This window comes from Phlebotomus papatasi, chromosome 3 (genome assembly GCF_024763615.1).
Source record: "Phlebotomus papatasi isolate M1 chromosome 3, Ppap_2.1, whole genome shotgun sequence".
Lineage (NCBI taxonomy): Eukaryota > Metazoa > Arthropoda > Insecta > Diptera > Psychodidae > Phlebotomus > Phlebotomus papatasi.
Genome location: NC_077224.1, coordinates 48,702,389 through 48,716,042, shown reverse-complemented (window position 1 = coordinate 48,716,042; position 13,654 = coordinate 48,702,389). Strand labels below are relative to the sequence as shown.

Below are 13,654 nucleotides of genomic sequence, written 5' to 3'. Positions count from 1 at the left end.
ATGTAGAGACCGAGTATACGACAGTAAATAATTATTTTAGTCAGAAGGAAAACAAAATTTACTAGTAAAATGGTTTAAAAAAAATCTTAAAAAAATAAATTGGCCAAAATATTATTTTAAAATTTCTACAGTAGTTCTCATAAAAAATTTCAATAAAAAAGATTTAAAATTTAAAACAATAAATTTTTCAAAACATGAAAATTGTGAAATGATCATTGGAAAGAAGAATCTTAAAAAATATGAATCATATTAACCTTTCTGGTTTAAAATGATTTATTGTCTCGATGTTTTCTAATAAAATACTTAATGGTATATCATAAATATATTTTATAAAAAGAATTGCATGAAAGAATAAAGTCTTTTTAGCATAAAAAAATACCAGTTAGCCCAAAATTTTAACGAAATCTGAATATAATTTATACAGGTAACAACTAAAGTCTTATAGCAAAATTAAAATATTCCTTTCTTCCTTTATCAAAACCTGCTGAACAAAGCAAAATCATAATCAGTGTATCAAAGTTCATCGAAAAAAATTTGAACTTTGATTAAATTTTTTTCAGAAACCAAAATTGTGTTATTTACCGCATTGAATAAAAGAGCAGTAAAATGTCAAATTTGGTTAGCAAAAAATTCGAAATGATCAGTAAAAAATAAATAAAGAGCAGTAAAAAATAAAAACGGGCAGTAAAAATTGAATCATGATCAGCTAAAAATAACAAGTGATCAGCAAAAAATAAAACATGATCAGTAAAAAGAAAAAGATTACCAGTAAAAATGGAAAGTAGTCAGTAAAAAATAAAGTGGTCAGTAAAAATTAAAAATGAGCCGCAAAAATATTCGAGATGATCAGTAAAAAATTAAAAAGTGACCAGTAAAGAATTAAAAATAATCAGTAAAAAATAAAAAAAATGCCAGTATAAAATTAAAAGTGATCAGAAAAAAATTAAAATTGAACAGTAAAATATTATATTAAGAGCGGTCAGTAAAAAAATAAAAATCAGTCATCAAAAAATTAAAAGAGAGCAGTAAGAAAATTGGTCAGAAAAAAATTAAAAATAAGCAGTAAAAAATGGTCAGTAAAAAATAAAAAGTGGTCAGCAAAAAAATAAAATGTGGTCAGTAAAAAATTAAAAGTAGACAATAATAAAATTAAAAATGAGCAATAAAAATTAGAAAGTAGTCAGTAAAAAAATAAAAAATGGTGAGGAAAGTTTTAAAATGAACACTAAAAAATTAAATGTCGTCAGTAAAAAATAAAAATGTGGTCATTAAAAAATAAAAGTTGTAAGGTAAGTGAAAAATTAAAAATGAACAGAAAAAATAAAAATTTGCTCAAATAAAACTTGGCAGCGGATTTTCGCGGACTGCGGAATTTTTCGCCGATTTTCGCGGGCCGCTGAATTTTTATTTTTAGTGCTCATTTTTAACTGTTTGCTCAACACGTTTAACTTTTACTGACAAAATTTTATTTTTTAATGCTCATTTTTATTTTTTTGCTAATCACTTTTTACTTTTTGACTGATCAATTCGAATATTTCTACTGATCAGTTTTAATTTTTTACTAACCTAACCACTTTTTATTTTTTACTGCTAATTTTTATTTTTTCACTGCTCATTTTTTTACTGCTCATTTTTTTACTGCTTTCGATCAGCTCGCGAAGCCTCGAACATTTTGCCACCCTTTTTCAATAAAAAGTATAATAATAGATTTGCTTTGTTCAGCAGGTTTTGATAAAGGAAGAAAGGAATATTTTAATTTTGCTATAACACTTTAGTTGTTACCTGTAGAAATTATATTCAGATTTCGTTAAAATTTTGGGCTAACTGGTATTTTTTTTATGCTAAAAAGACTTTATTCTTTCATGCAATTCTTTTTATAAAATATATTTATGATATACCATTAAGTATTTTATTAGAAAACATCGAGACAATAAATCATTTTAAACCAGAAAGGTTAATATGATTCATATTTTTTAAGATTCTTCTTTCCAATGATCATTTCACAATTTTCATGTTTTGAAAAATTTATTGTTTTAAATTTTAAATCTTTTTTATTGAAATTTTTTATGAGAACTACTGTAGAAATTTTAAAATAATATTTTGGCCAATTTATTTTTTTAAGATTTTTTTTAAACCATTTTACTAGTAAATTTTGTTTTCCTTCTGACTAAAATAATTATTTACTGTCGTATACTCGGTCTCTACATTTATTATTTTATTGAGAAAAACTAGTTATTTTACTGTTCAACAAATAATTCCGGTTTATTCAAAGAAAAGATTACAGTATCAATCCGAGAGGAACTTATCATTCAAAATTCTTAAAACATAAAGTATATTATAGAAAAAAAAACATATTGTTTAAGTATTTGAAAGCTCATACGAGCATTTAAAAGCAGTTTCCATTTTTTTTCTGAAGAAAAGTAACCGAAAACGAAATCATGTGAGAATACCCAAACGATTTTAAACAAAAATTTGGAGAGGCGAGCTCTCAAAATTTGAATAAATCACTATAATCGTGGTGTAATGTATTTTTTTTCAGGAAACATTAAGAAATTTATTTAATAAATTTAGGGACAATTATTCTTCATTTTCATGTTGAAAAAAAAAAACAAAAAAGTACAGGATACAAGTAGGATTTGAACATGAGCGCATAAAAGAAAATCAAAAGAGCAATAGACATGACGTCTTAACCGATTGAGCCACGGAAGATCTATTGGGGTTTGAAGTTCAAGTTGTATATTTGGTTTTTGTTCAATCTCTTATTTTCCATTTATAATAAATTAAATAGACAATTAAAAAAACTGGAAAAGACAATTTCCATTTTCAGCAAGCACAGCGGGGAAATTGACAAAAAAAAATGAGAGGGTCAATTAATTAAGAAAAAGTCTGTGCCTTGCCTTCTCAACGCTAGAAAATATCTTTTTACTCATGCGTACGTGTAGAGAAGCGACACGATGAATTTTAGCTCCTGAAGGCTGAAAAAAACACTCTTCCAGCAGTGGTGGTGTGAGGGAAAAAACGAAAAAACCCTATCATTTTTGCATCTCCTCATACAGATGCTTAAGTGTAAGAGGAGATTTTTGCAAATATGTGTGTGCGACGTTCATCGCCGCAGTGAAAAATAACTCCTGAAAATTAATTTTTACATCTCCTCACTGCTGTGAAGGAGGCCATGACTAAGAATGTGTGCTCTCACAACGACCGCCCGAGCAACACATTCCCCACGTCTTACTCGCTGGGCTGCTGAAAGCCAACTGAGGTAGGAGAGAGAAGAAAATGCCCAGCGGGCCGAAGCAGAGATACTAGCGCCTCTATCGAAAAGTTCGAAGATTACACTTGTAAACAATGACCCAACCGATACCACTATATAGGATATATAGCAAAGCTAAAACTTAAGAAACTTATCTCATAATTCAGATGATAATCAGAAAACTACGAAAAGCACAAACACTAAATCTAGAGAAACATCAACCACGTCTTCTAGTGAATGAAAGAAAAGGATAAAGAAACATTCAAAGAACAAAATTATCAAAAACAAAAATATTATGATAAAAATGTACAATTTTGAAGATAAATTGTCTAAAAATACAAAAATGATATTAAGTAAAAACATTTCTGCAGGTTAAATGAAAGAAAATCTCTTACTTCACTTTTCTGAGTTATTTTTAGATTTTTTACAGAGGATTATTAATTTCTCCGCAGTAATTTGTTAGACGACGTCTTCTTCATTAGCTTTGGAAAACCAAAGCAGTTCTTTTATTTTCCATTTCATTAAAAGTAACACGCGTTCCGAGCGTACAACCGATATTATTATTTCTCGTCTTTTTTATTCATTTGTAATTAATTTAAAAAATATTTTACGATGATAGAAGAAATTAGAAAATTACAAAAAAAGAATCTCTTAACATTCCTCAATATTTAATTATAATCTCGAGAAAAATATGTTTATTTCATTATACTGATTTTGTAGTGATTTCTAATAAATCTAATGAGTATTTTAATCGGGTAATTTTCACGTAATCTCCATTATCCTAAATGAGTTGAACTAATTTATTGAATTTCCAATGGGACTTGCCTTCATTCACACTGATAATCTCCCAAAATATGTGTTAAGGCAATTAAATGAGCATGAGAGAACATCTCCAAAATCAATAGAATTATTTACTAAAAAATGGATTCACTTGATTGTTGTTTGTTTAATGCTTCGGTCTTATGTGGATTTCATGGTCAACCACAAAAATTAGTTTTGTCTTAAATTACACTAGAATGATGGTTTTGGGTTTTTGTTCACTGTCTTCAAAGACAAAATCCCTTGGTTTTGTCATTTTGTAAATTTAAACAAGTTAAAATCTCTTCGCAGTATGCTCGAACTTTTGAATCCTTTATAATTTCCTGAGTAATGGGTTCGTTTCAAATTCATTGTCAATTTGCTGGAGAGAATAATAACGATCAACTCTCGCATCATGCTTATGAATTCAAGAGTTTCGCAAAACTGACACTGTTTTTTTAGAGCTCCATAAAGAAAGCAATTTTATATTACGTGGTTCAATAATACATTGCCGGTTTTTAATTGAATTTCAGTGGCATATATACACTTAAGAGGAGATTGAGTGTTATCAGAACACGGAATGAGTGTTGTGACAATTAAAATCCAAGACTCAAATCAACTAACCCTCGGGTGAGGCTTGGAATTACGCTCGAGGTTTGTTACAACACTCACAAGGTTAAATTCAATTCTTATCGAGAATGTCTTAGGCTTGGTTCAACCGTTATTGAGTTTAGTCGTATATAAAAGCCTTGCCGTGGAAATTGTGTTTTATTGGCGTTTTTATTTATTTCTTTATTTTTTCAATTAAGTTAAAATTCTTCTCATTTTTTAAAACAACATAAATTGTAAATTAAATAAATAATTAAATTTACTTATTCATTTTTTTTAAGTTCTTTCTGATTTCTTATTTTATTTTTTTTACTTCTCTCTCCGTGAATTATCTATCTGCACAATTTCTGGAATCTTACTGACTTGGGGAAAATGTAGAATTACGAAATACGCAAAATTGCAGACAAACGGAACAAATCAGACTTGATCAAAGCGAAAAAATAATTACTTTAAAGATAACAAAAGTGCTATCACACTAGGATTTTTTCAATTTGTAAATTCTATTTATTTTTCAGATGAATTGTTCCTATGCGTTATTTTGCATTAAAAATAATTTGAATTGATAGATTTTAGCTTATTTATTGATATAAACTAATACTTGGCCCACCAAAACATGTTTAAGCATGCTAAAATAGCATAAATGTGGTTGCTCAATTAAATTTGAATTCAGCAAATTAAAATACTAAAATTGGTCATTAATTTCAATTTTATTGCAATTAAACAAGTATCCTTTTGAACCAAATTGTTCTTTTTTAATTTATTTACTCGTAGTTAATTATTATCTTTGGCCAAAAAATAAGATAAGTACAGTAATTTAGTGATAAACTTGTACTCGAGTGATGCATCAGTATCGGGAGTAATTTGCTAAGTTCCTCCAAAGCCATTATTGCGCCAAGAAATCTCCTGTTTATATGATTTCACACAGATTTCCAACAAGATGTATGAAAGTCGCTTCATCAGCTCTTTCCCCACAAATCTTTCTTCTGGCTTTGGGAATCCTTCTGAATAACAAATAAATGACTTATAAGACATTTCAAGTACTATCACATAATTTCCGGAGTCATTCACAATTAAAAATCTCGTGGCAATATTTGAAATTGAGCAAAATGTATCCTGGCTGTGAGAATTTTCAAGTAAATTCTAGAAATCTTATAATGCTCAATTAGCTCAATTGAATTTAATTTTAATTTGTAAAAATCTTAGTGTGATAGCACCGTTAGGGGGTAAAGTCGAGAAATATATGTAACTCAAAATCGATAGATTTACTGCTCTTTCTGTGAAATTCTAAGAGTAAAATAAAGCACGGTTTTATACATCATCATCATTTTCAATCGCTTATCAATATTGGGGTCGCGAACCCATGACATCCAGTTTAGCAGACCACGCTTTTCGATCCTCCACCACTTCAGGAAGGTGTTCGGATTTAATCTCAAGGCGCTCCAAGGCAAGGTTCTATATTTGATTCAGCCACCTTATCCTAGGTCTGCCTCGATGTCGACATCTCCTCACGATGACTTCTTACGATGGACCGCAACAATATCATTAAAAAACCTAATTTTAATGACATTTCTAACACGATATGAAGTTACCAGGTGTAATTTTGTTTAGATTGCTCTACAACACTTTAAACTCCCTGTAGCAAAAAGCTGGCAACTGGTTATTGAACCACCTAGCATAAAGCATAGTCCCTAGATTTTACAACACCTCTACATTTATATCATTTGCCTCTCTCTCTCTCTTTCTATTTTTTTTTAATATTTGCGAATCAGACAGTTTTTACACAAAAAAGAGATGTTAAACTATTTGTTCTTCATGAGTAGGCTATTACCAATGATAGGGGCTGGTGTCATCGAAATGCTTTAGACGATCTAATTTTTGAATTTATTCAATTACTTTCCCATTTAAATAAAAATAGTTTCACAGTTTTTCAAATAAACAATATCATTTGAAAACATGAAAAATAAATCTCAAATATACTAATTCAGGGGAAGTGGGATACCTTTGAAATTGGAAGTTTCTCTGCTATTTTTAAATGGAACTAGATTTTGTCATGATATAAGTAATTTAATCTCATAATACGTTTGTGAAGCTAAATTATATAAAAATGATAAGGTCTAGTTACATTTAAAAATTGGGGAAAAAACTTAATTTCAAAAGTGTCCTAATTCAAAGGTACCCAACTGTTCCCTATTTCATTTCAAGAATGAATTATTATAGAAGTCTGAATTGAGAATGAATTATTTTTAGTCCGGAAAAATGTCTTTTATGGGGGTCATTGAAAACCAGAAGATGATATCTTTTACCGTTTCAACTCTAGACCGGTGACATCTTGGAGAAAAAAACAGCATAAATACAGTATTATCTCTGAATTGAAGCAGATAAGAATATGGCCAAAATACTTATACAATATACTGCATTACGGAAATTACAAAATATGCTATTTTATCTATAGTTTTCGAGCAATAAAATGGGAATTGGAAACGGTAAACTATATTATTATTATTAGGGATTCAATAAAAACAAGAGGAGAATTGTTCACTTCAAATTGTTTGATCTTTCTTGACTATCTGAAATCTTCAAAGGTCTTACAGGTTTACTTAAGATCTTTTATGTCTCCTTTGAAGTTTTCTTTCTGTTACTTTTGTTTTTGCAAATCTCTGTCTCCATATTGCTAAATCCCTGATATTTCAATATGATGTCTGATACGAGATTTTGTCTAGCTTGAAGAATACAAATAGGGAAAAAAATCATTGTAACAGTGAGGGTGTAAATAAAGTCACCCATTAAATTTCATGTGTTTATGCGAGAAGTAGAATCCATAAAAAATGTATATAATGTGACGCTAGGGTATTATTTTTTTTCTTATAACGTGTTTGTTCTTCTCTTGCAGGCAAAGTGGATGAAAAAGCGACACAATTGCATGCCATTGCCTCCCTCAAAGTGCTTCTGGACGCCACGAAACCACAAAGAGGAGCTGCCACCTCCACAGCCGCAAATCACGTTAAGATTAACCTAAAAGAAACGACATTAGCTAGCGATCGTCCTAATGGAAATATAGATACGCGACTCGATTCGGTGAGTTACCAAAAAAAAAAACCCTAAAATCTCACACATAAATATTCCTCTTTCTACCACGTTTATAATCCCTCTTTTTGGAAGTGCACTCTATGTTTTTTTTGTCCTCCACTTCTTCATCACTTTCAAACCACTTTCTCACCATGAGAATGTGCTCCAATACAACGCATATACATAGTTTTTTCTCCAAACTTTTTACGACAATTCTCCCCATCGTAAAGAAGATTTGAATGTAAGAAAAATAAAAAAAAGAGGAGCTTTCCTTTAATGCTTATGCTGTGTGGACAATGTTTTAAAAGCTTCAAAGGCATAATTTTTGCAAAGATATTCTGCTGCACTTCTTTATTATTATACTTTTATATCTCCCCACAAGCACTTGAATGCACAAATATCTCACATAAATCATTGAACATATAAAAATTATGGGAGAGTAGGGCATTTTCAGGCATGAAGTTTGAAAATGTTTTACAAAAAGATATACTAAACAGAGACAAAACTTTATCTATGTCATGAGTTACAAATAGATTTAATGTTAATAAAATTGAGGAATAGTACTGGAATATCATTTGTTTGTGATGAAGTATAGGAGAAACTAGAGCAGTAGCAAACATGGGGTTATTGTAAACTCTGATTTATCTATCTATAACCTACATTAGGAGGAAGTGGGGCACCTTTAAATTATGATACCTTTGAAATTAGACTTTTTTCTCCTATTTTTAAATGGAACTAAACTTGAGGCGTATCATAATGTTATTTATTAAGGGTACAATTAAGTTCTCGCTGTTCACCGATAGATGATGCTGTCAAAGTCTGTACGTACTGACGGTATTTGTAACCAACGTCATAATAATTCTTTATGAATATCAATAGAGTGTAATTGGTAGTACTGGTGGCAGCCAAAATCCCGAAAACCAAAATCCCGAAAGCCAAAATCCCGAATTTTCAAAATCCTGAAAGGGATGAAATTATATGGAGGAAAATGTTTAGAATAATTTCCTAAGACACAGAAGATTTCCCTTTGCCTCCAGGAAGCGCGATTGATACAGTAAAATCGGACTCTTACATGGTCTTTTAAATATTCAAACAGCAACAAAACGGTTTTGCTTACGTACTGTAATGCAAAATGAAATTAAAATCATAAGCATTTACGTTAATCGTAAGACCTATAAACAATAGAAACAAAATAGTGTGAGAACACAAATGTAAAATCATTACTGCATTGTGGAATTTATCAAAAGAATTTATTAAAGAAATTCGCCACTAATTTTTCTTTTTATAAATGAGATAACATAAAAATTTTCTAATTTAGGGTAAAGTTTATAATTTGGAATTAGTGTTACAAGTTGGACAATTCGCCGGTACAAGTTGGACATGGCTTTTTTCTTGATAAATACAGTACAAAATTTGTTTCTAAGCACAGGAACCAAATTATAAAACTAAGGCATTAAAGATATACACATAAAAATTAAGTACTAAATTTATCAAGACAAAAAGCCCTGTCCAAATAGTACCATTGTCCAACTTGTACCACTTTACCCTACCCAATTTTGATATCTTTATATACGAATAAGATGATGATATGATGATCAATAGGGGGAGGCGAGGCACCATTGAATTGAGGCAGTAATTCAGCTTCATAATTTGGAATAAAAGATAAGGCCTAGTTTCATTTATAAAAAAGGAGAAAAAAGAAAAAAGCCAAATTTCAAAGCTGCCCCACTTCCCTCTATATCGCTTTAAAACTTGTTTTTTATTGGTACGTTGCTAGATATTTTCATTAGTTTAAGATTGAAAACCAATAATTCTATAAAAAAAATCGTTTTTATGCAGTTTATCAAATTGATAAAATTTATTAAAGATATCATATTACAAAGCGTTATGTACTGGACACACTTGCGACTTAAGCCGAGGGACAGCTTAACGTAATTATAATCATAATAATGATAAGATTAAATTACTTCCAGTTTCTGACTGTGTTCTCTCGGTTTAAGCCGAGAAACGGCTTAGTTAGTAGGCTATTCATTATTTTGGTTATAATTACGTTAAGCCATCTCTCGGCTTAAGTCGTAAGAGTGACCAGGAGGGGAATTCTGTAACGCTCTGGCAATGCCATATGACAAATTGGGTTAGAGTCTCAGGTGAGCTTTTTCGAGAATGCGATTCTGTAGCCGTGGCATTGCCATTTCAGCTCACATGACATTGTCAGAAGTCACATATTTGAGATTTCTGGCAATTAAAATGACAATTAATGTTGTTAAACAAATCATCCAAGAGAGACCGTATTTGCATAATTTCACTAAATAAAGGCATTTCATTAAAAAATCAGTGAATTGCATTTTCGAACTCATATGATATGACAAAAAAAGCTCGATTGGCATTGTCACGTTTCGAACTCACGCGTGACAATGTCACGAAAATTACAGAATTCCCCTACAGAACATTACCAGTATGGGTATTCTCTAACAGTATGACAATGTCATATGACAAATTTTAAATTTTTTATGTGGTAAATTCGGAAGAACTATTTGTAAATTTGACTCATATCAGTCACTAAAAGCTTCATTAAGCTGGATTAAGTTGCTCACTGGACTTTAATGTGGTTCTGGTCTCGAATTTTACCACGAAAATTTGTCATAAGAGATTCTCATACTGTTACAGAGTTCCCCTTCAAGTCTGTTAGAGAATATGGAGCAAAAACACTGCTTTATTACATTAAGGCTTAAGTTTTGTATGAGATAGGACAAAAAATCACAAAAGATAAATCTGCGCCTTTCTGAAACTGCCTCACCCTTCACTATATATCTACATTACCTTTATTATGACAATATCATAAGTATTATGTCACATTTGGTGAAAGAGAAACAGCATAAAGTTCGATATGACACCCAAGAACACCGAATGGTTCCCAATACTTTGGGTCAAGTCACGTATTTTCCCACTTTGTAATTTCTCCACTCTACATAACGAATGGAAGACAATCAAGCACTTCCTTCTATTCTCTATTTATTTATTTTACTTCGATTATTTGGCATTTTTACCCATGGAACCTATAGAAGCCAAATGATGCCCAATTTAACTGACAAATTCATTGGATATAGAAGCAATTTTGTTGCCGAAATTTTCGCTTAGCGCATTTTATATTAATCCATAACTACTTCTTACAATGATTTAAGCCACAGTTAATGCATGGTGCTAACCCGTGACAAAATATTGTCATGTACCCATATCTCAAACATATCTTACAATTTGGTAAAATGCATAATACTATTTACAAAAGTTCCATGTTATATTTAAAATAAAAACAATTTTAGACTATTTAAGGAATTTAGTCATATATTATGAATAAGAGAAAACGCTTTGGGTTATAATGTTGAGAGTGTTGCCTCACTTAATGAAGCTACGAGTTATAGTGCCACACTTTCCACTAATTTCTGTGTATGACACCCTGAAACTCTCCAGAAGGATGTTCTTAAATTTATTACAAGAGGATGCATTCTCTGCTCAAGTTTCTGCACAGAGAATTTAATTGCATTACCACCACTCTATAAAGCTTTCTAGTAGCTGCAACATAATTTTTGAGTTTAACTTTACAATTATAACTTTCGTGATCTAAGGTGAAATTAGATTCAATAAATAAAAGATTTGTACTAAACATTTTTTTTAATCTGTTGACAATCACCTTACATAATGCCAAAAAAATAGTTTTAGCAAAATCACTTTAATGAATATATCTTGAAATCTTTGGAAATTTCGGACGTTGGGACAAAATAAACCATATTATTATATTTTAATTTTATTCACAAAAAAGGCTTCAATTATCTTTGAAGTATATAAATCATATCTGAATAAATACTTAATTATGCATGATTATTTCATATTCAAGCTAATAAAATATTTTATTCTGATTAAGTTAAGCTTGAAATGCTTTAACTGCTTTTAAACTTTTGAAAATAAATATAATATTATTATCATCGTAATTGTCAGTATAATATTATTTAATATTTAATGTTTTTAAATAATTAATGAAATATGGCTTTGAGGAAGTATGGCAAGATATGACAAACAAAAAATCAAAATTCGATTTCTTCGGATATAAAAGAGGCAGGGATTTTGAAGTCTAACGATTTAGATAGTCTTCATGAACCATCTTCAGCATCTAAAGTTTAAATGTTTTCGATCAATTAAAGCTACTTCCAAAATCTATCTAGATTTAATGAGTCAAACCCTGAAAATAAAATACACGGAAGCAAAATTAAAGGTTGACACAAAAATTATTTAAAGCTATAAGGGCTATAAGTGTATTTTAGATCAATATTTTCGCTGTGAGGATAAAAAAAAACAATGAGTTTTGATGAGAAAATTTCAATGATATTTATGCTTAAAAATTTATCATGATGGCAACATTACTTTGTGAATGAAGCATTGAGCAATAAATCAAAATCGTCTAAAAAAAGTCAAGGCAGATTGAAATTTAATGAATTTGAACATAATATTGATTTTTTCACTTTGATTATTTCCTTGAGAAAAAAACCTTTAACGATTTAACGATGAAGGATGGGTCATAAAGTTCGTGAACTCTGTAAATTTTTTATTGTAGTGCTTTTCTAAGTGAATATTCACTTGTGAAAAATAACTGAAAACCCTGAGCTAACACCACATATTATTTGGCCTTTATTATTATTATTATTTAGTTAAGTCAATACAAATAGGGTCCGCCCCTCTTATATGGTTTGAAAGAGAAAGATAGAAAAAAAAGAAAGTGCAAAATCAGAAAATTAGAACATATAAAAAAAAAAAACAAATTTAATCTGACTTAGCGATGCCGAAAAGCATCGATGCAAAAGAAAGGAGTTGAGCAAGACAACTCCGTCGACAAAGATAATTCGTGATAGTTGGTTAGAGCGATCTCTCGGCACCAAGAGTCCCCGCCCCGCATCCTGGCCGAGATAGAGATCTTGACGCTTTAGGAGCGGCCTTCGAGATAAGGTTTAATTAATTGAGCAGCAGTAAAGGAGAAAGTGAAAATACTGTAAAGTTTGAAATAGAGCAACTCATGAGGGATGCTGTCGAAAGCCTTGGAAAAATCTAGAAGTACAAGCACGGCAAATTTGCTATTGTCAAGGCGCAATGCAATTTCATGTTGCACCCTGAGTATAGCGCTAGTAACGCTGTGACCACTACGAAATCCTGATTAAAGGTCAACGAGCAGTCCTTCAGAGCTCAAGTACGTCGTGAGTTGTTCAAGAAGCAAAACCTCAAACACTTTGGATAGGACGGAAAGAGGGCTGATCGGTTTAAAATCAAAGAGACCAAATGGGTTATTAGCCTTAGGACTAACACAGACTTCCACAGGATAGGGAAAGAAGAAGAACAGATTATGAAGTTGACACTAAACCTACCGACCGTTTTTGGTCGTTTTTCGGTCAAATGACAAACCTCGGTAGGGTAGGATACTCAACAAACTTGTCTTGGAAAAAAACCAAAAAATAAAATTTAAACACTGAAAAATATATTACATGCATAGGGGAGACTGGGGCAAAAAGTCACAAATCGAAAAATTCAAAATTCAATATCTTCTAAGGTAAAAAAGATAGCGGCTCATTTTTTTCTATAGATAGCCTCCATAGACCTTCTTCAATGTCGTAAGTTACTTAAAATTCGAACAAGGAATTTAGAAAATAAAAAATATCGAAATTTTTAGCCCTAGTTTTGAAATATTTTCCTTGCAGAAGATAACAATTATTACCTACTTATTTTCCAAAATTGATGCACTAGTGAATATTTTCTAAATAATTTGAATTCTTCACAAAAGGTCTTTTTCTAAGTAAATTTCCTATAAAACTGCGCCAATTATAAGTTTTTGAAGCGCTCGAGCAGCTTTCAAAAAAAATAAAATATCCGTTTTATGACTTTTTGCCCCAG

General features: G+C 30.6%; 1 protein-coding gene across 8 annotated transcripts in view; it reads left to right on the top strand.

The window, feature by feature from the left end:
* Positions 1-13,654, top strand: part of LOC129808054 (sodium/potassium/calcium exchanger Nckx30C) — a 76,290-nt gene that overhangs the window by 45,127 nt on the left and 17,509 nt on the right. For all 8 annotated transcript variants that reach the window (XM_055857729.1, XM_055857726.1, XM_055857724.1 and 5 more), the window contains exon 4: positions 7,548-7,732. In XM_055857729.1, the coding sequence (XP_055713704.1) occupies positions 7,548-7,732 (185 nt within the window). The remainder of the gene's footprint in view (positions 1-7,547; positions 7,733-13,654) is intronic.